The sequence below is a fragment of the Electrona antarctica genome, assembly GCF_951216825.1.
Source record: "Electrona antarctica genome assembly, chromosome: 14".
In the NCBI taxonomy this organism is placed as follows: Eukaryota; Metazoa; Chordata; class Actinopteri; order Myctophiformes; family Myctophidae; genus Electrona; species Electrona antarctica.
In genome coordinates this window covers 4,847,193-4,875,190 of record NC_136795.1, presented here as the reverse complement: position 1 = coordinate 4,875,190, position 27,998 = coordinate 4,847,193, and the positions used below count along the sequence as shown (strand labels likewise).

The 27,998-nt window shown below is 43.5% G+C and overlaps 1 protein-coding gene and 1 long non-coding RNA gene across 3 annotated transcripts; one reads left to right on the top strand and one right to left on the bottom strand.

The window, feature by feature from the left end:
* On the bottom strand, window positions 1-15,550 carry c1qtnf6a (C1q and TNF related 6a). The gene is made up of 3 exons (XM_079521507.1): window positions 15,442-15,550; window positions 7,064-7,291; window positions 1-2,846 (listed from the first exon to the last, which is right to left on the bottom strand). The coding sequence occupies exons 1-3, from the start codon at window positions 15,482-15,484 to the stop codon at window positions 2,299-2,301; spliced, it is 819 nt and encodes a 272-aa protein (XP_079377633.1). The 5' UTR covers window positions 15,485-15,550; the 3' UTR covers window positions 1-2,298.
* LOC306937633 lies at window positions 15,073-27,924 on the top strand. Of its 2 annotated transcripts, none has more exons than XR_013791624.1 (4): window positions 15,073-15,190; window positions 25,943-26,066; window positions 26,216-26,321; window positions 27,739-27,924. It is a non-coding gene; the product is annotated as an uncharacterized lncRNA (long non-coding RNA). The 2 variants fall into 2 exon arrangements; XR_013791625.1 differs by having other exon boundaries at window positions 25,943-26,116.
* The last annotated feature ends 74 nt before the right edge of the window (window positions 27,925-27,998 follow it).

The window sequence follows — 27,998 nt, the reverse complement described above, 5'->3', positions numbered from 1 at the left end:
TATGCTTTACAATATACAGTATTTATTCATACTCAATTGCTTGTTCGTACTACATATTTACAATTTTACAAATAAAAAAAGAGACAAGAAAAACATCTGTCAGTACCTTCTGGCAAACTCGATTTAGTGCCAGTCATTGATATACCTGAGTAGCATGTCATTCCTCGAGCCTGGATTTACCATGGGAAAAACAATGGCACACCTAATCATATCGCATTCTACCGTCTCCTTTTCATTTCATTCAAAATATAAACTGTTACAGTCAACACACTATTGTAGCATTGGTTGCACCAGATAACTCCATTCTCTCTCGTCACTCTGTCTATATTGTTACTGTATATGGACAAAGGTTTTAGGTTTTATGCACCATACTGTACTACACTACGTGGCTCGTTACAGGCTACGTAATAGGAATGATAATGAGGGTTCTGTTGCATGATCTCATTATTGGGCTGACGCTGAACAAGCCCCAAGCGCACTTCTGGAAGACCTTGAATCTGATCCGTGTATTTAATTGTCAAAATTGAGAAACTATCCACTTTTGTTACTTATCATGCCCCCTAGGTTTGTGTTCATAATGAGAGTGGTTATAGTGGTATATTAATTTTGTTAACATTACTGATTTGATCCTGGTGATTTGAACTCCAATTGAATCCCCTCGCGTTCAGTATGCTGTTGAGGGGAAAATAACCCTCTGGCATGTGACTTTTACAGATAAAGCCCAAAGAAATGTTGATGAAATAATCTACTGATGGTTTTTTGTGTGTGTGTGTGTTGGAAGGGTCTTATCTCTCCCTTGGTTACATCACAGGAGATTTCTCAAGACCTGATCCGTGCTGACCACGGTTAAACGGTGCTTTATTCAAGCTGACACACACTTTGTCTGACTGAAAACTACACGGATCAAACACAGGGCTGCACTAAAACGAAAAGCCTGGCTGTCTTAAATTCTTAATTCTGAGCTCTCACGTTTCACGGGTTTTCAAGTTAATGAGAAGACTTTAATATCCTATAAACCCAACCCATCTCTAGACCAGTCAGACTGCATGAGTCACGACTTAAGACTTTATTTTTGGAGCCAATGAAAAGCCCTGTCATAAACAAATGTAATGCGGGGAGAATGATGTTTGCACTTGGAATTATAACTCGAGTCTTCTTGGAGGATAAAAGCTCTCCGCTATCATGTTAAATATTATAACTCGGTTGAACTGAGTCCAAAATATTATATAACACTTTTCTGAAAGATATTCTCAATATGTTTAATTCGTAACTGTGCAACATGGGATAATGTTTAGGACCAGCAGGTGATTCAAGCACTAAAGAAACAAAATTACCATATGGACAGAGAGCTCAGGTGGTCTGCTGCAGTGTTGTTTTTGGCAGCAAATTTAGTTTTAGTCATAGTCTCTTGAATAGTTTTCATTTTAGTTTTAGTCACATTTTAGTCACCTGGAATGTTTTAGTGTTAGTCTAGTTTTAGTCGACAAAAACAACACTGGTCTGCTGTCTTTTTCATTCCGAAACCATGACTCAGCAAACTCTAATCCCTGCAAATAGCCTCTCCCAACGCTTGACTCCCCAATGGATGTGCTCGTCTCTCCCTCCACTCACTCAGTAGTGTGGAAAGTAACTAAGATATAGACATTTTCTTAAGTACTGTGCTTAAGTACAATTTTGAGGTATTTGTCCTTTACTTGAGTATTTCCAATTTCCAATACTTTTACTTCTATACTCCACTACATCTCAGAGATCCAAATATTGTGCTTTTACTCCACTACATTTATTTTAAAACTTACTTACTTACTTTGTAGATTTTGATTATTATTACAAAACATGTCGTGATGCGACGCATTGTGAGCTTGCAGATCGGGCTATTTCCAAAAGATCTTTTAATACATTTGAAAACTTGAAATGGGACATTCTGCATGATGACTACTTTTAACTTTCGTACTTTTTTAAGTACATTTTGTGACGTCAATACTTTTGTAAACTTTTAGAGTCTCCTCACTCCGCGGTGGGTTTAATGAGGTAACTTTGAGAGTCTCCTCACTCCGCGGTGGGTTTAATGAGGTAACTTTGAGAGTCTCCTCACTCCGCGGTGGGTTTAATGAGGTAACTTTGAGAGTCTCCTCACTCCGCGGTGGGTTTAATGAGGTAACTTTTAGAGTCTCCTCACTCCGCGGTGGGTTTAATGAGGTAACTTTGAGAGTCTCCTCACTCCGCGGTGGGTTTAATGAGGTAACTTTTAGAGTCTCCTCACTCCGCGGTGGGTTTAATGAGGTAACTTTGAGAGTCTCCTCACTCCGCGGTGGCTTTAATGAGGTATCCGTTGAAGGTGATGTAGATGTCCACATCGTCGCTGTACACGGCGTTCTCCCTCTCCCGCTTGTACAGGCGCACCCAGACCTCGTCGTCCAGCGCCAGCGTCAGCATCAGGCTCTGGCTCTGCATGATGGAGCGCTCGCTGGGCTGCGCGTAGACGATGGCGCGCTCCTGGTCGTTCTGCATGATGTGCAGGTACGTCTCCTTGAAGTTCCACGTGTGGATGTTGACGTTGAAGAAGTAGATGCCCGGCGTGGCGCAGTAGAACCTCCCCTTGAACATGTTGAACTGGCCGTGGAGGTTGACGAACACCGTGTCGAACACCAGAGCCTGGTAGTACTCCAGGCTGTGGAGGGACTTGCGGCGGCCCACGGAGAAGGCGGAATGCTGGGTCTTGCAGGGGTCGCCCGGAGGGCCCGCCTGGCCGTCGGTGCCTTTGGGGCCCGCGGGCCCCGTGGAGCCCGCGGGGCCCTCCTCTCCGCCTTTACCCGGTGTCCCTCTGTCACCTCGGTCGCCCTTGTCACCTGTGACAGGAAACATAACATACTGTGTTGTGTGCAAAACTGCAGAAATGGACAAGAAATGTTTCTGCATGACAATAACAATGTAGAACATTTGTCTTGGACACATACAATACTGTTAACAAATGACACATTATGACACATTTTGCGGGGGTAAGTGGGGAACATGGAACCTGATGAACATTTTAGAACATGATGTCCCATTTTTTGTCTGTAATATTTTATGCTTTTTTTTTTACTTGCATGCTGTACAGCAGTTTGGTCAACTCTGGTCAACTCTGGTCAACTCTGGTCAACTCTGGTTGCCTTGACTTGACTTGAGATTGACCACATGAACCCTAGCTTCCCTATACTGGCCATGTCATAATGAACCCTAGCTTCCCTATACTGGCCATGTCATAATGAACCCTAGCTTCCCTATACTGGCCATGTCATAATGAACCCTAGCTTCCCTATACTGGCCATGTCATAATGAACCCTAGCTTCCCTATACTGACCATGTCATAATGAACCCTAGCTTCCCTATACTGGCCATGTCATAATGAACCCTAGCTTCCCTATACTGGCCATGTCATCATAGACAGACATTCAGCGAAAACCAGGCAAACATTCAGCAAAAATGACCCACAATCCATTTGACACACCAGAAGTATAGATGGTTTACGTTTTTTAATGGAAAAGGTCACAGGTTTGATCCCTGAAACAACAAAAGCAAGTCAATCTGAACGAGAGCGTCGGCTAAATGCCTAAAAGCAGGAGTCCTAAAACTCCACATAATAACATTCTATGGAATTTCGCTGTCTCCTCTAAAATTGTTTTCCATTTCAGCAAATGTTCCCTGTGGTTTACTTCTCAAATTCCTTTTCTCCACAATTTGACTTTTTTTCCCCTACATTATTCAGAAAACCACCAGTATGCTACACCGCTTCCCTGTACCCTCCCTGTCAGGCTCTCTATCTTGACTACCCTTGCCTTGCAGACACAAAAAGAAGCATGCCATTTGATAAATGTTATTTCTACTGCCACATAAGCACATTTGGGGCCAAATAAAACCTAACCTAAGAGAGGAGCAGACGCTTTAGCATCAGGAAGGGGGAGGGGGGGGGGGGGGAGTCTCAAAGTCTTGGCACCTGAACCTACTGCATTAGGAAAAATAAACAGCTCTGAGGAGAGTGCAACCCTCTAGGACCGCAGCGTTAGGTACTGAATCACACTGAATCCAATGAAGGCACAGCTCCAGCACCAATTTGTCTGTCAAGAATCCAGACCTCTCGTACTTTTTGTAAACCCATGTGGAAACGCAGACCTGACCTGACCTTTCATTTAAAGTTGTGATGGGACCTGAAAGCTGCCAAAAGTTTACTTTCCATCTGCAAGTGAAAACTATTTAGGATGCATGACCTAATATACTCCAAAGTGCCACTCCGTGGCTGTGACCATGATGTACTGCCAACAATAATATTCCAAAGATAACTTCCAGTAGTTTAAAAACAAGGCCACAAAAGCATTTGTTTCTTATATATGGGATAATGCTTTTTTATATGGCCTTCAAGGACTGACTATATGTTCAGACTAGCCATTGTTATACAATTTTCCATTCCAGCCCAATGCAATTACAATGATTTAATTTTTTTTAGGGCAATGAGTCTAAACGTCTGTGTGTGTCGTTTGTGTGTGTCATGAATGCTAACATTACGCAGCTATAAAACAAATGTATTTTATTATTATTTTTCCAAACAAAGTCGACTTTTCACTGCAAATAACAATCAAAACTTAATGAGGCATCAACTATATGAATAGTTTCAAAAATAACTACAAGTTCTGCTAGTGGCTCCTATAATTCCCCCTCCTAAACCATAGAAAGGTAGATGCCTCATTCCCCCTCCTAAACCATAGAAAGGTAGATGCCTCATTCCTCCTATAATTCCCCCTCCTAAACCATAGAATGGTAGATGCCTCATTCCCCCTCCTAAACCATAGAAAGGTAGATGCCTCATTCCCCCTCCTAAACCATAGAAAGGTAGATGCCTCATTCCTCCTATAATTCCCCCTCCTAAACCATAGAATGGTAGATGCCTCATTCCCCCTCCTAAACAATAGAAAGGTAGATGCCTCATTCCCCCTCCTAAACCATAGAAAGGTAGATGCCTCATTCCCCCTCCTAAACCATAGAAAGGTAGATGCCTAATTCCCCCTCCTAAACCATAGAAAGGTAGATGCCTCATTCTAAACCATAGAGAGGTAGATGCCTCATTCCCCCTCCTAAACCATAGAAAGGTAGAAGCCTCATTCGCTGCTGCAGCTCATTGGAGCGACCTGTCTTGTGACTCATGTCCCTTCCTTTCATTAGGTTCCTTGGCACCAACACGGACGTTTTCCCTCACTTGAGAGGTCAAACTTCTACCTTTCTATGTCTATGTCCTAAACTCCCCCCAGGTACTAGTATTGGATGGACAAATGTCACGGTAGCCTACCCAGTAAACGTATGTGCAAGTACACCGTTTAGCCTATGGGTGTCACTATAGGAAAGGGCATGGGGTCACCAAAATCATAAGGGTTCCGGTTCCTCCTTAAATCTGCCCATTTGATTATAAAAATGTGCAAAACTGTGGTTTTTGCCTAAGGTTAGCATTAGATTATAGGACATGGGCTCAACAAAATCAGTAGGGTTCATCCTCCAGATATCATGAATGCACTTTCATGTTTGGGTCCAGCCATACATACTGTAGCGTGTGAACCTTTTTGCCTGAGGCTGGTGCTAGTGGGGAAGGTCTTGGGGTCAGCTAAATCAGTACGGTTCATCCTCTGAGGCTGGTGCTAGGGGAAGGTCTTGGGGTCAGCTAAATCAGTATGGTTCATCCTCTGAGGCTGGTGCTAGTGGGGAAGGTCTTGGGGTCAGCTAAATCAGTATGGTTCATCCTCTGAGGCTGGTGCTAGTGGGGAAGGTCTTGGGGTCAGCTAAATCAGTATGGTTCATCCTCTGAGGCTGGTGCTAGTGGGGAAGGTCTTGGGGTCAGCTAAATCACTATGGTTCATCCTCTGAGGCTGGTGCTAGGGGAAGGTCTTGGGGTCAGCTAAATCAGTATGGTTCATCGTCTGAGGCTGGTGCTAGTGGGGAAGGTCTTGGGGTCAGCTAAATCAGTATGGTTCATCCTCTGAGGCTGGTGCTAGTGGGGAAGGTCTTGGGGTCAGCTAAATCAGTATGGTTCATCCTCTGAGGCTGGTGCTAGTGGGGAAGGTCTTGGGGTCAGCTAAATCACTATGGTTCATCCTTTGGGGAGCATGAAGATGAACAACACATCTCTAGGCAGCCCAGCCAGACCAAAGCCGTTTAATGGACAGGCGGACGGACGGACGGACTGACCTACAGCATAAGCACCTTTTCAATGTCACTGTGTTCACTCTGCTCCTACTAACTACTAACCTGACTCCGCCAGATGGGGCAGCAGAGAGTACACTGGGTTCCCCCCTCCTGCTCACATCTGGGAACTCTCAGGCAGACTTGATGCCCGGCCACAAAACGGCCTGGCCAATCAGCAGCAGCTATCCCGCCTCTAGCTGCTGCTGATTGGCCAGGCCGTTTTGTGGCCGGGCATCAAGTCTGCCTGAGAGTTCCCAGATGGGAGCAGGAGGGGGGACTCTCTGCTGCCCCATCTGGCGGAGTCAGGTTAACTAACTACGGGAAGCGCCATACATACATGCAGTACAATTCAACAGGGACGTGCAGAGAGTGTTAGAGAGGCAGGAGCTGAAATCCTGTAAGAGGGCACTTTTGGACAAAGATAGCGAAAATAGCAGATCTACAAGCTGTGACGCGTTGAGAGCTTGTAGATCAGCTATTTTCGGGGCGTAACCCATCCATCCATCTTCAACCGCTTATCCGTAGTCGGCTCCAACAAAGTGTTCCAGACTTCGCTCTCCAGAGCAACATTAGTGACTTCCTCCTGGGGGATCCCGAGACGTTCCAAGGCCAGTGAGTTGATGTGTTTCCTCCAACTGCGCCTTGGTCTGGCCCGGGGTCTCCTCCCAGTGGGACGTAACCCAGCACTCTTTATCTACTGGAGATGTGGTGTACGACATGGATTTCGAAACAGTTCAACGCAAATTGCTCAGGAGACTTCGGGAAAAAGCTATTCTCCTGAATGCTAGACGGGTAAAAAGGGCACAGGGCTTTAAGCCCCCTTTGACGTCTATGTATGCACATGCCTGCAATACAATACCTTTGAGGATGGTCATGTTGATGAAGGTGCGGACCTCGGGCATCTGGCTGAGGCCTGCCTTGGGTGCCTGGGCTCCGCTGCCCTCTGCTGGCTCCATGTGGTCACAGCAGCGTCTGCAGGCGGCTGGGGCCTTGCCAGGGGGAGGCACTGAATCCACCAGGGAGGGTGAGAGCGAGAGAAGGACAGGGAGCAGGAGGAGGAGCATTACGTCAGCCAACATGGCTGCACCTGTGAAGAGAAAACAGTCAGAACAAGAGAGGAAATGGCAAAGCAGACAGCCCCCTCAGGGGAGGCTGACATGATTTGCACCTGTCACGCTTCGAAATTCACACAACCGCCATAACACAGTAAAACTCAAAGTGTTTATTTCACTCACGGTCTGTCAGGCTGAAAATGATGTTTGAACACAGAGTATATATGCCCCAATTATTGTAGTTTCTTCTGGGTAACAGATCAGGTAAATACCTATGGTATAAATGTTTTACAACAACCCTGCATGTATTAGCAGTTCACAAGCACTATCATAATAGATATTAAGCCACAACAAAACCGTCCATGATCTATGCAAGTTGACTGATTGAGGGCAATCACTTAAGACAGGTAGAATCTGGGGGAGAGCGTCCAATGGATTGAATTCATGTCTCTTTACTCCACTACCATTCAGAAATGACCAGAGATGGACACTTGGTCGTAGAGCAATACAGCTGCATTGCTATGAATGTATAGCTGGTGCTGCCTATAGAAACCTGTATAGGCACTCCTAAAACCCACTGTCCAGAAAAAGAAAAAAAATCCCTGTTCTATCAGCTGTAGTTCAACAGAGACATACTGTAATCAAGGATTAATTTAGACCTTGGATTTCCCCAGCCAGGACCACCACCACGGTAAAGAACCGCAATCAAACACGATCCGTCCACACTCCACAGTGCTTTCCAGTTTACTCACGGACGCAGGCAGGCACAGAACAGGGCCAGGGTGGATTAACGTAACAGGTGCACCTAGTTTGTCTTTGTTGTGACTAATTCTGGCCTGTGGCCTGGCCTGACTCACAGCTACAGTGGAGCAACATCTGTAAGCAGCTATGGAGTAGAGATGTGACGTTCGTGAACGAGTCGGATCATTTGAACGGCTCTTTGAAAGGAACGATGGGATCCGGTTCACAGTAGGGAGCCGTTCCTTTTTAGAGGAGGAGGGGGGCAGGGGGGTTTCAACCAGGGCCGGTCATGAGCAAGCTGGCGCCCTAAGCAGGATACACTGGGGAGGCACTGGGGGGACACTGGGGAGGGACTGGGGGGGACACTGGGCACTGGGGAGACACTGGGGAGTGGGGAGTCACTAGGGAGGCCCTGGGGGGTCACCCCCCCCCCCCCCCCCCCACCCATCGGGAACGTCGTTCAAAAGAGCCAGTCTTTTGAACGACTCTTTGAAAGGAACGGATCCCAGAGATCCGGCTCCCTTCAAAGAGCCATAAATCCCATCTCTACTATGGAGGATATTAAATATAGCTGTACCTGAAAGGCATAAATGTTGAGGAAAAAGGAAATTGCTTGCAGTTTATAATGAGGCAGGGTAATAGAATAAAACAAAATATACAAAGGTTTCTCCTTTTGGATATATTCTGAAGGCCACACACATTTCCACAGTACAGCAGACTGTTTTGGGGTTTTTTTTTCAGATTTTGTGTACAACAATATGTTGCTGAAACAGGATGTGAATGTGAAGAGTTAAAACGAGGAGGGGGTGAGTGAAGTCATCTGGGAATATCCCTCTTTATTGCTCTTGTGTGTCCCTAACCACAGAAATGGGAAGAAGGAAGAAAAAACCCAATATGGGTGTTTGGTCAATGAGGTCATGGTAAATTAACTGCAGGAGAAATACAATAATTCACATTCCGTGAAGTGATTAAATTATACACATAACCTACCAGTGGTTAATTTTATTTATTTAAGGATCCTGTACTAGTTTTAATTTTTACATTTTTTTGGTGATGGAGGACTTTACAAACAGGACAGAACAGTAGGATTGAGTGAACAGCTAGCTACGCGTCAGTAGGTGTAGAATGAACAGGACAGACAGTAGGATTGAGTGAACAGCTTGCTACGCGTCAGTAGGTGTAGAATGAACAGGACAGACTGTAGGATTGAGTGAACAGCTAGCTACGCGTCAGTAGGTGTAGAATGAACAGGACAGACAGTAGGATTGAGTGAACAGCTAGCTACGTGTCAGTAGGTGTAGAATGAACAGGACAGACAGTAGGATTGAGTGAACAGCTAGCTACGCGTCAGTAGGTGTAGAATGAACAGGACAGACAGTAGGATTGAGTGAACAGCTAGCTACGCGTCAGTAGGTGTAGAATGAACAGGACAGACTGTAGGATTGAGTGAACAGCTAGCTACGCGTCAGTAGGTGTAGAATGAACAGGACAGACTGTAGGATTGAGTGAACAGCTTGCTACGCGTCAGTAGGTGTAGAATGAACAGGACAGACTGTAGGATTGAGTGAACAGCTTGCTACGCGTCAGTAGGTGTAGAATGACAAGCAAAGCAAAGACGATTTCAGTGTTGTGCCATTTACGGATTAACACAGTTTAAAAACACTGTGACAGAGGCAACAGCTCCGATACAAACACAGACACTGTCCATTTCAGTGTTGTTTTTGGCAGCACATTTTTATTTTAGTTTTAGTCATAGTCTCTTGAATAGTTTTCCATTTAGTTTTAGTCACATTTTAGTCACCCGGAATGTTTTAGTGTTAGTCTAGTTTTAGTTGAAAAAATAAATATATAAATATCATAAGATTTTAATCGACTACATCTACAGTTGATTTAGTGGGCTGAAATGTATTTTGGTGGGCCTTGATGCTGTCGTAATGACATGTTTTTACACTAGTTTTCATTTAGTTTTCTTGAGTGAAAAAAGGTATTCGACGAACATTTTTCGTCATAGTTTTAGTCGACGAAAACAACACTGGTCCATTTCCCCCAGCTGGTAGGCTACATACTAATTACTGTATAACCCCCAGACTACACCATCAGCTCCATAATACAGACCAGTGGCACATATTCTCCATCTCTAATACCCCCTTCATATCAGGAGCAACAGGGACGTGCACACATAGACATCAAAGGGGGGCTTCAGCCCCTGCCCTTTTACCCGTCTGTAAAACAACTGGCCTTTCCAGACCACGACTGCAGCTCCAGTAGCATCTCCAGTAGCTAAAGAGTGCTGGGTTGCGCCCCGAAAATAGCTATTTTTGTCCAAAAGTGCCCTCTTACGGGATTTCAGCCCCTGCCCCTCTAACACTCTCTGCACGTCCCTGAAGAGCTACATCTACAGACATTCAATTAACAGTTACAAACACTAATGACACAATACAAATCAAAACATATGTCTAATCCGCTAACGAAATACCAAACAAACCCGTTTCTTGGATATTTTAAGATGAGATACCTTGTTTGTTTGCGTCAGTAAAGAGTAGCAGACCTCCAAGAATGGATCGCTGCGCACATCGTAACTCAATAACCCAAATAAACGTAATGTACTATAGCATTAGCATGTCTTGTCAACAGTCAATGTGTATGTCTGTTTTTCACCTTAGTGAGAGATTTGTTCTTATAGCTCCCTCACAGACCCCCAGTTTGATTTGCATTTGATAAAAATGTAATGAAATAAATCTTTCTCCAGGACCCCGATCTACACTATTAAAATCCTAACACAGAGAGTGTATAGTATACTAATACATTTCTTCACTCTCTTCATAGACCCGTAACTCCTCAAGTAGCCCTGGGGGTCCCCAGACGCCCTGGGGGTCCCCAGACGCCAGCTTGAGAACCACTGACGCATACCATACTACTCCATTTTCAACATCTGTTAACACCACAGAAGTCAAATAAGGTGACATTTCAGGGTGTTGACAGTCTTTGGTTCACACCGACCAAAAGATTGTTGAATTTCACACTCCATTGCAAAAACACGTGTATACGAATGGAATGTTGTCCTTTAGTATCTATGCACTGTATGCAGATGCCCAAATTGCCCTTGAAGTCAATTCCCCAAACAATGGGGAAAAGGGAAGTGTGGAGGAATCTGGGAGCCTGAGCCAGATAAAACATTTACTAGCCCTAAGAAAGGAGAGAAGAGCCCAGTGTGATGGAAACACCGCTGAGGGGAATGAGTTCTTCAAGCTGATGTCTATGGCCTGGCTGTCCAATCACAGCTGCATAGGCCGTGTAACCACATGAACCTACTCTGGGCAGTGTTGCCATGTCGGCTTATTATAAGCGACTTTGGGCTTCTTTTTCTGTAAAGTTGCTTGTAAAGTAAGTAAAGTAAGTTTTTTTTTGGCTTGTTTCTAAAGTGTAGTTGCTTATTTAGGCTTGTTTTCTAATGTTGTTTAAACCAGTTACTGACAAACTGGACTACCAGCCTGCCCAGACGGCTACGCCAGCCACCCTGGGCCACAAATACATTAATCTGACCTTGACATAGAAATGTGTGAGAATCAGTGTGGCGGGTTCGACTCCCGGCACACTGGTAGATCCAGCCAATGCTTGTCGCATTGGCCGGATCTACCATATGGGCACTTTGGGCACGTGGCCCTAAAAAAAAGCTTAAAGCTCCACAGAAAGTTTCCCTGCTAATCCGAATCAAATAAATGGTGTCTAAAGATTAGTGTTTTATTGTTGGTGAGAAGGGCAGCTGAAAAGTGCAATTGTGTGTAATTGCGCTAGATTGGCTGTCACTCTGGGGGGGGTAGGCGACCGGAAATAGGCCAATATAACAGCATAAAACTGCCCCAAAACGGCTCCAAAACAGCAAAAATGTTGCGCGTGCGTTAAGGAGGGCCCTTCGAGCTTCAATGCCCAGGGGCCCTCAGAGGTGTTAATCCGGCCCTGCGCATTGCGACTCGTTGTGAGCTTGTAGATCAGCTTGTAGAAGGATGGTGAGAGAAGAAAAAGAGTAAGAGCGAGAAATGGATGTGTGTGTGTGTGTGTGTGTGTGTGTGTGTGTGTGTGTGTGTGTGTGTGTGTGTGTGTGTGTGTGTGTGTGTGTGTGTGTGTGTGTGTGTGTGTGTGTGTGTGTGTGTGTGTGTGTGTGTGTGTGTGTGTGTGTGTGTGCGTGCGATAGATCTGCTTTCAAATAGCCTATATAGCCTGGCTTCTTTGGGGCTTGTTTTCATAGACCCATGGTCGCTTGTTTCTCTGACACAATCTGGCAACAGTGATTCTGGGGCGAACATGTGGTAACCTCTCTCCGTCAGGAGAGGACATAAAACGTATGGACTGTCACTGTATCCAGTGTCTAACCCTGTTACAATGACAGAACCCACGGGCCTATAAAAGGCCCACTAAAACTAGCAGCCATGTCATCCAAAAACACAGACGTACAGAAGATTACAAGAATATACTATCAGCGGTGAAAAGGATAATAAATCACTCGTAGAATTACCCTTCAACTATATGCCATACTTTAAGCCACTTAGCGCATAAAGTTTAGACACCACAGAGCAGTGGTGCCAAGGGTCTGACTTCTGAAGAGTCGATTCCAAAGAAAACCAGGCCGAGTGCCTGTAGGATTTATTTTTTGCTCTGGATTTACACTTCAACTAAAATCGAAGTCTCCCCTCATATCAATGTTTTATTAACCAGTACTAGACTGTGATTTTCCCAACTATTCATCTTGGGAGGGGGTTGAGCTTTTATGAATTGGGGGCAGGTATAAATAAGATTTATCTTCTTCCTGCTCCTTTTCTTTTCTGGTATGGAATATGTAAAAAAATAAGTACAAAGTAAAATGAATATAATCATGTAAAACCATAACTGAAATTAAATAAATAAATATGATATGATATGATATGATATGAATTGTTAAAGAGGAAGCATGCATGCACTATTCTGTATATTGTGGAATAAATATGTGTCCCAAAGTGGGGTCCAGGGACCCTCATGCGTCCTTGAGGGAGTTCCAGGGGGTCCCCCAGCTAAATGATAGTTTGGAACTAAATTGACTAAATGTGTCTGTAACTCTGAGAGTGTACAAATGGAACCAAATGGACCCTAACGGGTCCATTACTCTCAGAGTAAAAATATCATTGATTTTACATTATAAATTGGGGGTCCCAGAGATAGAAATGCCATTAAATGGGGGTCCGTAGACTAATGCATGTCAAACTGGGGGTCCTTGAAATTAAACGGGGTGAGAATCACTGCTAGAGCCGTCAACATCTTCTCTTATGGGGGTCCCTGCTGGCATGTCTTTTCAAATGGGGGGTCAAGGGTAATTCGTGTCAATTTGGGGGTCCTTGACATGAAAAGGTTTGGGAACCACTGTCTTAGACTGTTAATTAAACCCTTACTGTATTCATTGTCATGTGAAACATTACATTACATACATTACAGTCATTTAGCAGACGCTTTTATCCAAAGCGACTTACAATAAGTGTATTCAACATAGGTAGGGAACAAAAACTACTAATCACCAGAAGTCTTTAGTGCATTTTAGTGCAAACAAGGAGCTGTCTTTGACAAACATTGACGTGAGCATGTTGTTCACACTTGGCCTTCTGATTAAGCTCTGAAAATCTGAAAGGTATAGAATGAAGATGCCAAGTGACTGCATGCTGGTATTTATTCTTTTGGCTTGACTGAAGATGGTCTGTATATGACACAAGTTCCCCTCTTATAGCTATTTGTATAACTATGCCCTGTTTTAGCAGCTTGACTGAAGATGGTCTGTATATGACACAAGTTCCCCTCTTATAGCTATTTGTATAACTATGCCCTGTTTTAGCAGCTTGACTGAAGATGGTCTCTATGACACAAGTTCCCCTCTTATAGCTATTTGTATAACTATGCCCCGTTTTAGCAGAGAAGTACTTGACCCGTGTGTTTAATGTAGGCCTATACATCTCCCTGCTCACATTCTATTTTAGAACTAAGTCTCTCTGACTCCCAGAATTCCTCAACAATACTGTCAGGATACACAGAAGAATAATACTGTATTGCACTGTGTATAATGTTATGTTATGTTATATTGTATGTTATCTTATCTATACCATAGTTGTGCAGAATGTGCACAGAAGGCTATAGGGGAAACAGGTAGGCTATGTATTAAGTTCAATATGAATGTACAGCTGTTCAGTATAAACACACCCAGGCCAGGACACATTGTTTGATTTACAGTAGGCCCACATGTCCTCAGAGAGTAGCCAGACAGCAGCCTGTATATAGCCAGTGCTAACATAAGCAAGCCTATCAGAGATTGACAGGCCGGTGTTGTGGTGATTGAATGTGTGGTACCGGTACAGTAATGCCTGTGGTATTCAAGTTGATTTAGCTGCATGAAGGCACTCACTGCATGGTTGTGTGTGTGTGTGTGTGTGTGTGTGTGTGTGTGTGTGTGTGTGTGTGTGCTTACGTGTGCGCATGTGTTTGTGTGTGAGAGAGAGTGAGTGAGTGAGTGCGGTAGTTGTTCAATCAAGACACTATTTTGTCTTTCTAGTGGAAATCAGTAACTGCTGTTCCTGTTGTTTGTTCTGATAGGCTTAGCAGAATTAGGAGATCAATTATATGAATATGGTTGAAAATTGGTTCTTTTGATTTTCGAATAAATAGTTGGACTCAAACTGGAAAAACACTGATGCATTTTTTTTAACCCCAAACCCTTGTAATCTGTAAAATACCCTTTTATGTCAAAAAAACCCAAAACCCTTATAATCTGTAAAATAGCTTAATTTGATGATAAGTAGGCTAAGGCAAAACTCTTGAAGACGTTTAGTCAGACAAATTAAACTGGTGCTCATTAAAATTGTGATTTAAAAAGCACATGCACATCATTTGCTATTTGAAAAATCTGTGCAACTTGAAGATTTCCAGACTGAGAGATAACGCTCATTCACACATGTGTGTGTGTAGGCTATCATGAATGAGCTGAGTGACATCTACTATTGTGCCCTTGAGCAACACAGAGACAGACTATATATTATATATTTCGTCGCACGCCGGTGTCGTTCGTCGAAAATAGCCGACTCAAGCCGAGCAAGAGCGACGCCGGGCGCGCAACTACTGCGAGCGTCTGCTCAAGAGATCAGAGCAGGAGCTGGTCTACTGGTCCCTGCATAGATAATAAGGTAAAACAAACAAAACAAAACAAACTAAACCATAATCAATAATGCATTCAGACAGAGTGCACTAGCAGTGGTCTTGTTGTGGTCATAATTAGCCTAACCCCTATCGTCTGGTGTGGAACACTAACAACGCCAATTATCAATCATTATAATGCCGGTGTGTGACTGACTACCGTGCGTTCATGCATTTGCATCGGTGCAAGAACTATTTTAAACGGCAATTAAAGAGATTTACGATGGAATTATAACCTCACCTTGTTCACGACCTTGCAACCACTTCAGACGGTTGATGCGCATAGTTTGGAAGAAAATTCCTGAGTCAGCGCCTCTCTCTCTCTCTCTCTCTGTCTGTCTGTCTCTCCCTCCCCCACTCTCCCACTTGCTTTGTGCAGCTAATAGGCCTATTCGTAGGCTACTGTAAGTGTGCTCGTGCATGCGTAAATTGTATCCCTTTGACCGTAACGTTTTCTCAATAAATCATTTCATCAAGACAAAATCTCTCAACTTATTCCCAAACACAAAAGTAACATTGTCAAACAACTCAGTCAGTTGGCTCAGTCCATTCAGTTTCCAGCAGACCCGGCCTGCCTTGGAAGGAAATGCTGGCAGCAAAAACGTTCCCATTAATGTGTCCCTGAAACCTTACTGTAGTGTAGCATGACATTTATACTTTTATACAGGGTCATTGAAAGGAGATAAAGTCGTAAAACAGAAATTCACAGTGAGTCAGAGCTCCTTGTAAAATGAAAGACCACTCACAGTGGACTGGAACATGTCATCTAATCTGTAGACGTGACTTTTGAGAACTGTTATTGTGGAAACGTGGCCTAATTTCTACTACATTCTAAATTATTTTACTCTCCAAGCATGTATCCTCAAAATGCACTCACAACAGAGAGAGAGAGAGAGAGAGAGAGAGAGAGAGAGAGAGAGAGACAGAGGGGGGGGGGGGGGGGGTCTACAAACAACAAACAATAAGGTCATGTTCTGGTTGGAGGGTCTGTGAAATACACATACTAATGGTCACTGCCCCCTCCAGTAATGTATTTCCGCTCAGCTGGATTCCTCTCTTCCATCCTTCATGTCACCCATATGGATTCCTCTCTTCCATCCTTCATGTCACCCATATCGCAGCCGCAGAGATAGAGGAATTATGAGGCTAGACTAGGGTCAAGTAATGGGAGAGAGAGAGAGAGAGAGAGAGAGAGAGAGAAAAGAGAGAGAGAGAGAGAGAGAGAAGAGAGAGAGAGAGAGAGAGGGATGGTGAGAGAAGAAAAAGAGTAAGAGAAGTGTGTGTGTGTGTGTGTGTGTGTGTGTGTGTGTGTGTGTGTGTGTGTGTGTGTGTGTGTGTGTGTGTGTGTGTGTGGGGGGGGGGGGGGGGGGTGTAGTAGAGTAGGTAAAGAAAGAGAGATATGGAACATTTGTAGTGGAAATTACCTACTACTCAGAATTATAATCAGCTTTATGTTACGTCACAGTTTAACAGGTAAAATAGCGGGTGAAATTTGCTTTTGTGCGTAGGTTCCCATCGTCATTTTTTCCAAGGAAAACAAAGACAAGGAAGAGGTGTGTGCGTGCGTGCGTGCGTGCCTGCCTGCCTGCCTGCGTGTGTGCGTGCGTGCGTGTGCTTTTGCCACAAAAAGTACAAGTACAAGTTTCCTTCTATGTAGTTCTTAGATATTTACAAGATTTTGCCACAAACCAAAGGGTCTCTTAGCTTTTTACACAAAGAAACATATTAACACATAGTACCTGAGATATATCAGGTGCGTGAGCATACTGTGGTGGAAAATAGGCCACAAGCAGGTGTTCTGCTTGGACTTCCATTACCAGGAAAATAAATGTGTTATTCCACTTCATATTTGTTTAGTATTGTAGAGCAGTGGTTCCCAAACATTTTCATGTCAAGGACCCCTAAATTGACACCAATGAGCCCGCGGACCCCCATTTGAAAAACAATATGCCAGGGACCCCCATAAGAGAAGATTTTGACGGCTCTAGCAGTGATTCTCAACCCGTTTAATTTCAAGGACCCCCAGTTTGACATGCATATTAGTCTACAGACCCCCATTTAATGTCATTTCTATCTCTGGGACCCCCAATTTATGTTGTAAAATCAATGTTAATGTAACTCTGAGAGTGTACAAATGGAACCAAATGGACCCGTTAGGTTCCATTTGGTTCCATTTGTACACTCTCAGAGTTACAGACTCATAAGGGTCCATTTGGATCCACACTATCATTTAGCTGGGGACCCCCTGGAACTCCCTCAAGGACCCCTGGGGGTCCTCGGACCCCACTTTGGGAACCACTGTTGTAGAGTAAGAGAGTCTGATAATGGAGAGGGAACCCAGTGTACAAGCTAGAGGGGCAGACAGATAATGGAGAGGGAACCCAGTGTACAAGCTAGAGGGGAAGACAGCTAATGGAGAGGGAACCCAGTGTACAAGCTAGAGGGGAAGACAGATAATGGAGAGGGAACCCAGTGTACAAGCTAGAGGGGAAGACAGCTAATGGAGAGGGAACCCAGTGTACAAGCTAGAGGAGAAGACAGATAATGGAGAGGGAACCCAGTGTACAAGCTAGAGGGGAAGACAGCTAATGGAGAGGGAACCCAGTGTACAAGCTAGAGGAGAAGACTGATAATGGAGAGGGAACCCAGTGTACAAGCTAGAGGGGAAGACAGATATCGTTGCCGTCGGCCAGAAAACCTCACATCTCCAGTTTTCCAACTTTCTATATGCTTTCTCATAAATGAATGGCCTAGACTCGAGTGTCGCACCAAAGTAGTGAAATAGCACATCTACAAGCTCACATGTCGTGATGCAACGCGTTGTGAGCTGGTAGATCAGCTATTTTCACTAGTTTAAAATGTTTTAAAATAATGATAAAAAAGTAACAGTTTTGGACATATGAGGTTTCCGCCAAACGGCAGCGATGAGACTGGGTGAGAGGCTGAGGAGAGCGAAAGGAGGGAAGAATACAGAAGAATGTAGGAGAAAGTGTGCTGATAACTCTCAGTTGTACTCTGAATAATTCCGTTTTGAATTAACACTCAGGATTTTGCAGAGAGAGAGAGAGGGAGAGAGAGAGATGTACAATTTTCATAATTTCGTAAAATATAGTCTCATCCCTCTAAGTTGCAATGTAACACAGCTCTGTTTACACTTTTATTTATTCCCATTCATGTTTAATTGTACATAGTATACACATTGTATTGGTTTGATTGTTTCGGTCCACTTCTGCGTTAGAGAGAGAGAGAGAGAGAGAGAGAGAGAGAGAGAGAGAGAGAGAGAGAGAGAGAGAGAGGCTGCACCCCTCCTTATGTTGTGAACTTGTGGGCTGTGAGGGGAGCTAGTGCTGCAGGGAGAAATGGGAGCAGTCATGTTGGATACAGTTTGTTAGCACAATTAAGGGCACAATGCAACTTGGACCTACTGCTTGTATCACAGAAAGGTTGTTAACCCTGTGGGGGAATTTAGTTTTAGCGTGACCTTCCACAAGCTGATGGCTGTTGGGATGGTCATGATGAGTGCTCAGAGGGGCAGAGGGGAGCTGTTAGGCAGAAGGTCGACTATACTGTATATCAAAGTGTCACTGACTTAACCAGACAGCCATCTTTAATACCGTAATATACGTTCATTACTTAAGTGAATATCTGTGTATGATTGCATGCACTGCCCCCACACCCCCCAACCAGGGGGTCTGGGGGCCCTCCCCCATAAACTTTTGAACACAGTACTAGTAACTAGCAGATGAGAGCGCAGTCTTCCACAGTGGGAGCTGGCCAGCCTTGGCATGTGCACTGATACTCTAGTCGAAGCGGGAACATTATTTATGACTTCTACAAGGTTCTAATATTGTATACCGGTAGGCCTATAGATTATCCAACTGAGGGCCGCACACCAGCTCCAACGGTATTTTTGTATTCAGCTATAGTGTAGATTTTCGTCTTACACAAACATTAATTTAGACAAACATTGACAATGAATGGAGAATTTACGTCATATGTGGACGAGCAAATCGGCTATTTTTGTCCTACATAAAGATTACATTCCCATTGACAATGAATGGATGATGTTTGATGTACGATGATAAGAGTGCCCCTCGCTTCACACGGGTTTTTACCACCAAGGTGATGTTTCGAGCCTGCTAGCTCTTCCTCAGGCAGGAAGGGCAACAACTAATTTATATTATTTTTATATAATATTCTGTTTATCACATGCCCATAGCCTCATGTCATAATGATATTGGAGGTTTGACCTGCACCCCCAGTATCGGTTGTAAACATATCTTTAATGTTTATGATACCATAAGCACTGTTTTATCAGGACACTGTATGTTGAAGGATACAGAATGCTGTATTGATCTGCCTCACGTTTCTTACTTGTGCGTCCCACCCTGCTTCTTTCTTTATCTGTTATCACTTACCTATCTTCTTTCCGCGTAATGTGACTCACACTAAATAATATATGCATATCACATTATATATTATGTTACGTATGTGTGTTTAATAAAGTTCAATCCGAACTATCCTGTTGTCATCTTCCACGCCTATACCAAGTCAAATAGAAGCACAGTCCAAGCTCTAACTCCAACTTTCTTCAGGGAAAACGTTGTCCAGGCCCTTCCGTTAAGTGACACATGATAGGTACTCTGTCACTTCCATCTTGGTCGGACCGAATCCACCGGCTGCTGTCAGCACAGAGACAGAAGTACAGAAAGAAGTGAATGCAGTTAACGGTCGAGTGACTCACAAATGCACAGATTAGACACACACAATACAAAAAGTGTTCTTCTGACTGATCCCAAACCACGCAGGGCTAACAACTCATCAGACAAAAAGGGATGTCTGCACAGTGCACGCCGTTTTAAAGCACCAGTTCCTTAACGTTCTCTCAATGAACACAGTGGTATAGCCAGTTTAACTACACTAGTGTGCGGTCTCTGTTTGGTCCTGCCTGCGGCACCTGTTTACCAGATTGGATGGGCGTGCTCTCCATTTTGAAAACAGCTCAACTCATCCCATATTATCTCCTCACCAAAGTAACTGAATATCCACCAAGAGGGGATGCCGAACAAGCCCACCTCCCCATCTTACATCCTCTGGAACATTTGTTTGAATAATGGAGACCCCCCCCCCCCCCCCCCCCCTTATTATCACAGTGAGAGAGAAAACGGAGCTCAGATTTGTACTGTACACGTGTAACAAGTCTAGAGCACAGCTGTTGAACATTACCGCGATTGGGTTCCCAAGAGGTGAGGCTCCACAGACTGTTATGTAATTATATCAGCAGTGTTTATATTTCCTTCACATATGATATATTAAAAGGGACCCATTATGTCCCATTATTTACTTGTTATATATTTATTTAATAAATCATTTGTCCAAATGTTCCCACTTTTCACCGAATTTAGTTGTTATGCCAATTCCGTTTTCCCCACACACTCAGTGGCGTGCACAGACACTTAGAGGGGCAGGTGCTCAAGTGAAAAAGGGCACCTTGTGCAGTGTGTGGAACCGTCCGGTTGTGTGAGATGTATAGATTGTGGGGCATAAATAATATTTTTTTTAATCAAGAATTGATCAATGTCACCATGGTCCACATACTGTACACTGTACTGTTTTTCTTTTTTCCCCCAAAAGGGCACATTGCTGTCCAGAGGGCAAGGGCAGGTGGTGCTCTAGCACCCCCTAGTGTCTCTATCTGTGCACGCCACTGCACACACTTGCATATAATCTTGTCACGACTCCTTACGCCTTCTGGTTGGGTCATCGGACTGGTTGCGGTCCTAGGATGATATTGAAACCACATGCCTCTGATGCATGTGGAATCGCCCGCCGCTTCTTTTCATCTCCAATGAGTGAGGAGCTTCACTGGGAGGACATGGAGGAGGAACATGGTTCATCTCCCAGTGAGGAGCTTCACTGGGAGGACATGGAGGAGGAACATGGTTCATCTCCCAGTGAGGAGCTTCACTGGGAGGACATGGAGGAGGAACATGGTTCATCTCCCAGTGAGGAGCTTCACTGGGAGGACATGGAGGAGGAACATGGTTCATCTCCCAGTGAGGAGCTTCACTGGGAGGACATGGAGGAGGAACATGGTTCATCTCCCAGTGCTTAGGGGGGGTGGGGGTCTAAGCCTCCCCCTTGCCCCCCCTGGAGCCGTCGCTAGTGCAGCAACGTCAGATTGGAGTCCTGGTCCGTATTCCCTCCCGCAAACATGGCCAATTTTGTTCATCAGAATGCCTGTCCAAGCCGGTTACACGGTTACACCACAGCACTGATGATTCAGACCCTATAGCCTCTGCAGTTGTGGGCAGGGACTTTACCCCTGTGCCACCCTAGCACCCCATGTCCCATTAATAGTATTTTGTTCCCGGGGTCTCTAGTGTGATTCATTCTCCGGGACAAATTGTGTTTTGTTTTGATTTGCATTCTTCAAAAGCCTGTAAGCTACGGTGCTAAACTGCATAAATCGGATAAGTCATTTGTAAGTATTACATAAGTCTATAAACAATCCAAACAACGTTGGCAACAGTATCCCCCTGTGAGGCGCTGTGTTCATGGTGTTTTACATTTTCATTATTTCACTAAGCTAATTAACACAACATGGAAGAGGTGTCCTCCGGAGATGATATCTCTCCAGGGACATTTTGAAACTCATCATACTCTCATATCACATTAGCATAAACTGCTTTTAGCATAGTTATGAGATTATGCACTCAATACATCGGCTGGTGGTTTGAACTCTTTTGCAAAGACTCTAGAGTTTATGTTATCCTCCATTGAACCTCTTGAATTTGTTATCTTGTTCATGGCACAAACATCTTTAATTGAATCCGGCAAGTTTGGCTTGCTAATAATTCTTTCTCTGTTTCTTCAGACATCAACCCTGAACATTTCCTTTTCTTTCAGGTACTATTCTGTGTTGCGTGTCGGAAATAGCAGATTATTGTGACGGGTGAGCTTGTAGATCGGCTTTCCATTACTTACCGTAATCTGTTATGAGGTTGTAAAATCAGAGACATCTCACAAACATAGAAACCTCTCTTTCACACTGCTTTGATCTCTCTCTCTCTCTCCCTCTCTCTCTCGCTGCCTTTCTCTTACTTGCCCAACATTTATATTTTCACAGACACTGGAATTATTTCTTACTTTTCTTTTGTTGACCTCAGGGGTCGTTTAATGGATATGACCCATGACCTTTGAACCATCACCCCATTATCTTACAGGTGAACGGTCTTTGCTGTTACACACCTGGCAGTGTCTCAATGGCTTGACCTCCAATTATTACAGCTCATAAAGCCGCCCTGTGCAGACAGAGTCTGACAGACATGGTATTTATCTGGGCTTGCTCCACACTGACAGGAGTGTGCTTACAAATTGCACTCGTGACATCGTCGGACAACATAACTAACTTACAGACAAAAAAACATAATAATCACATAGTCATATTTGTCAGGTGAAAGAAGTGCTGTCTCCGTTGTGTTCTCCCCCCCCATATTATTATTATTATTATTATTATTTATTTACAGTACAATAATGTTTCAAGATTACACAAATAAATGACACAACAATCAACACACTTTATTTAGAACACACAATCAATTATTCCATCAAAGCAAACGGCATAACGAATATTAGTTTGCCTCTTCTACAAAAATAAAAGTTACTATCACACGTGCCAAGCTGTCATTCTCTTGTATTATATCGTACAGATTCGTACTTGTAATATTTATTTCCCACCACAGAGTAAACTCGCATCAGACTATCCAGCATATAGAGCTCTATCGGTAACAAGACAACTCACCCCTTTTCTGTTTTCCTCCCGGAATTTTCCCCAGTGAGGGGTGGGAGAGGCTGGACAGCTAGACTTTGAATTTCTCTAACTATAAACTTTCACGACAGCAGACAGCCTAAGTACAAATATATTTATGAAAAGCTACTACAGTGAAGTCTGTTCACAGAAGTTGTTGTAGGCTATGTGGGGATTATATGACGAGGTACCATTTGAGTGGGAAAAAGCTTACATATACTAAATAATACTAAATTGTTTATAGGGTCAATATAAGTAAAATAATATAGCCTTTCCACAGGAGTATCTTTTTATATTTTTCCAAAAAGAATACAAACAGCCAATAGCATATTACAAAGTTATCCCCCTCACTGGGGGAAATTCCGGGAGGAAAAACGGGCAAGCACCGGGGTGAGTTGTCCAGTATTCGCTCTATCCACCTCGGAGGAAAGTCTGGTGTGGGCCGTGTGGCCGGCAGTGTTGGTATAGGGCAGGCCAATCAGAGCCATGTCTATGCTCGGACGTTCACGCACATGGCACACACAAAGGGCATTAGTGGCTATTTAGGAATAAGATGACAAATAATAAACAATACATAACATACAATATACATACAGAAGTAAAAGATGCTTAAAGTTGGCCTGGCCAACTGCACTTGCACAACTGCACTTTGCATAATGTATGGTCTATTAGTAGATAGCATACCTCCTGGCCACTACTTTGGGGCCCAGCAGGGGTCTTTCCTCTTCATCTAGACTAGAGCCATTAGCTCTATTCTAGATGTATTTTGGCGGGCCTTGATGCCGTCGTAATGACTGTTTTTTTCACTTGCTGAAAATAGACGATCTACAAGCTCACAATGTGAACTTGTAGATCTGCTATTTTCAGCATGCAACCAAGTGTAAAATGACTTATACTGGATCTCTTGTCCACTAGTCCCCTTCCATAATTTTAGTCTAGTTTTTATTTGTTGACAAAATTGTCAGTATATATTTAGTCTTAGTTTTAGTCATCGTAGCTTTAGTTTTCATTTAGCTTCCATTTCGTTTTTGTCAGTGAAAAAAGGTATAGTCGATGAACATTTTTCGTCTTGTTTTAGTCGACGAAAACAACACTGCGGCCAACGTCAACCAGCATTTTCCAGTCTCAGACTAGTCTGGTTAGTCCTATGGTTCTGAGCCAGGATGTGGTGAATCTCCCCGTCAGCCTCTGCATGTTGGTTCTAATCACAAGGCTGCAAGCTCACTTCCTGACAGGGATGTCTGGCTCTGTTTCTTATCCACATGAGGAGGGTTACGGTCAAACCAACCTGACAGACAGCCTCCCATCCCTCTGTACGTGGGTTTGATCCAAAAGCATTGTGCTTTTTTCTATCAGAGAGAGAGAGGGTGTTTCACATTCTCTCTCTCTCTCTCTCTCTCTCTCTCTCCCTCTGGTTCTCATTTATTCACTGTTTCAACCCCCCATCTCTCTATCACTGCATCACCTCATCCCCTCCCCTATCACGGCAGGCAGGCAGGCAGGCAGGCAGGCAGGCACCTTGTTCCATCTTGTTCATCTGGATCCAAGCTGGCTTTGCAGTTCGACACAGAAGCAGACTGCATGGGAAGGAAACCTCAACCAGGCTGAAAGGCACAACTTTAGTGCCTAATTTCTGCCGGAGCTTGGCGGAGCACAGCTCCGGAACCTCCCTCCTGCGCTCCGCTACCTATATGGCTCCGGTACCTCTAGGGGGCGTACCGCCACCCCAAATGCACATTACAAACACGTCTCTATGAAACATTGACTATGTATCGTATCGTATCTTTTGAAATGGAAATAATTGGTATAGAATCGTTTTGCTATGCAATTAATCGATTGTATCAATACTACATTTTTGTGCGTGGTATTTAGCAATTTTTAGAAGAAAAATTAGGGGTAAATAGAGGTTGTCGCCAGTGTTGGGTGTAACGGCGCTATTAATAATGGCGTTATGTAACGGGACTACTTTTATTTGGTAATGGAGTAACCTAACAAGTTAGTTTTGCAATTTAGTAGTTAGTTACTAGTTAGTAGTTAGTTAGTTTCCAAAAACGTCATCAAACATCTTCTCTCATATATTATGGGTGTCCCTGGCATATCTTTTCATATGGGGGTCCGTGGGCTAATGTGTGTCAATTTGGGGGTCCTTAAACGTTTGAGAACCACTGCTTTAGAGTTTGAGCTGACATAATGTCCATTATGGCCAATGTGGATTTGGACTTCAGCAGATTGGCATCATCTGGTGGACAAAGTGCAACATCACACTCTCATACTCATGTTTTCAGAGTTTCAAAGTAGCACCAATTAGCAATACCTCAAAGAATGGAGGAATGCATTTTACAAATAAAAGTACAAACGTATTGGCATTAAAATAATACTTATAGTAAAGTACTCATTATGCAGAATGTATTGTATTGTATGTATTGTATTTCAGAATCTACCGGTATATGATTTATTGGACTATAATTTATTAGGTTGGCTATTGAAAAAAATAGCAGATCTACAAGGACAAATTTGTGCATCTGCTATTTAAAAAAAAATCAAGTATAATAATAATAATAATAACTAGAAATATTGTTCCTGAAGAAACAATGTGGGATCGCTGCAAGCCAAAACATTGTACTATAAATAGGCTAGTACAAATGCAGTCCCTTTGACTTTGTATATCTCTGACTGTGTGAGTGTGTATTTTAATGATGAATTCCTAATCATTATAATAATAAAGAATATATATTTTTCCACATACGTCAGCCAAAGTCATGCTGTACAAAATGGCCTGTAGTCACAATAGAATACGTGTGTGTGTGTGTGTGTGTGTGTGTGTGTGTGTGTGTGTGTGTGTGTGTGTGTGTGTGTGTGTGTGTGTGTGTGTGTGTGTGTGTGTGTGTGTGTGTGTGTGTGTGTGTGTGTGTGTGCGCGCGCACACTCTCAGGGTCTGGCGACACGCCTGCGATGTCAGTATTTGCTGAGTACAACCACCATACAAGCTACAACGGTCTCCTGCGGTTGGGTACTGGAATGGTATTGGAAGCGCTACCAATAATGTCAAATTGCTGGTATGGATATCGACAGAGAGTGTGTCAGTCCCGTGCCAATCCAATACCATGTAATTTATCATAGGATTAATTTACAGTAATATTTTGAATGTCAGTTTATGTTGCACGACTGTTTTATAGTAAGTCTTACTGTACTATTTACATTACAGCACATGGAGCAGGCAGGGAATCTGGTGACGAGAGCTGTTCTGAGAGGCATGATCATTGACAATGGAAATTCCGGCGGGAGTGTTCAGCCCAGTGATCATCGGAAGGGTATGGAATTCGATTTAAGTAATTAAAGTAATTTCCTAGAGTTTTGTTATTGCAGAGTGAGGATGCAGGTTCGGTTTTATAGAGGGTATGCGCATGCATGAAGTGAATGGCAGATCGAGTGGCAAATCGAGTGGCAAAGTGAGTGACAAAGTGAATTTAATGTAGTTTAAAGTAATTTAATGCAATTAGATTCATCTTTTATGTTTATATGTATGGGCTATCAAGGCCGGAAAGTAGTTTTTGCCACTCAGTAGGCGTTCCCGCATAACTTAATAATAAAGTAGTTTTTGCCACTCAGTAGGCGTTCCCGCATAACTTAATAATAAAGTAGTTTTTGCCACTCAGTAGGCGTTCCCGCATCACTTCCGGTCTGATGATGATGTGACGTGCATACCCTCTATAGCCGGGGAGCCAGCCGTCCAAAATTGGAGAGGACCTGTGATGTCATGACATACTTTTTATTGTAGTTTTTCTATTTATTTGGTCATTAAGGTCCACAGAATGAGAGGCCTGTTCTGCCGGAAATATCGCGAAAAAAAGTTACATATACATTTTTGTATACCCCACCATAGACAACCAATATAAGGCAAAATGTCATCATACTTTAAGTAGCATGTGACATGTCAAACTAGGGGGTTTTCGTGATTCTGAATCCATTCCAAGCATTCGTTTTGCACAAAAAACACTCCTTGGCCTAAATTCGGCCATATCCACTTGCCCAAATGTGCTCAAATGGGCTGGCCTCATCACATTGTGATGATGGCTATCGCCGTTTATAGGCCAATGAGTGTTTTTTGTGCAAAACTAATGCTTGGAATGGATTCAGAATCATATAAACGCCCTAGTTTGGGGGGAAGGTATAGTTTAGAGCCCAGGATTACTGTTTGTTGTACCCTAAGGGACACGGGGACTCGGGGAGAACATCCAACTTCTAGGGCTCCATTTATGTCACAGCGGCCCGCAAACAGTGTATTTAGAAAGATCGAACAAAAATGGAGCCCCTAGTCATTGTTCTGACTCATGTAACCAGGCGATGAGGCGGGAGGCTGGCCTTCAGTTTGGCTGATCGATGGACAGGACCTACATCGACCATCCGTATTTTGAGGGAGCACATCTTTTCTTTTGTCCCGACACCCTCCACCTGTTAAAAGCAATAAAAACAGCAATATGCAATCATGATTCCATCCTACCAGATGACATTGTGAGGAAAAATAGCTTGCCTGGTGATACTATACATTTGGTACTGATGGGATGCTACTCGGATCAATTACCAAAAGCAAATGGCAATTTGACCCAATCAATGGTGATGTTAGGTCGTGCATAAATGTTTACCTAAAATGAGCTATATACTTACTGAATTCAACAAAGTGTCATTTTTCTACATCTACCTATTTCTGCTTGAAATACTATTTTACAGGTCTCCATATAGCTGTTGAAAAGGTCATCACTGTGCAAGCTGACACTTCAGAAAAGCTTGTGCCTGGGCTGACTGCAATAGCCGTATCAACAGATTTATCTTCTTCCTGCTCCTTTTCTTTTCTGGTATGGAATATGTAAAAAGAATAATAAGTACAAAGTAAAAATTAATATGATCATGTAAAACCATAACTGAAATGAAATAAATAAATATGAAATGAAAATGAACAGTGATATTACGGAAAAAGGCAAAGTGCCTTG

Excerpts from the sequence above, each read along its gene's own strand:
- c1qtnf6a (XM_079521507.1), bottom strand. The coding sequence starts at position 15,484 with ATGCGCATCAACCGTCTGAAGTGGTTGCAAGGTCGTGAACAAG. Across the intron at positions 7,292-15,441 it reads GTTGCAAGGTCGTGAACAAG|GTGCAGCCATGTTGGCTGAC; the intron begins GTGAGGTTATAA and ends TTCTCTTCACAG. Across the intron at positions 2,847-7,063 it reads CAACATGACCATCCTCAAAG|GTGACAAGGGCGACCGAGGT; the intron begins GTATTGTATTGC and ends TTCCTGTCACAG.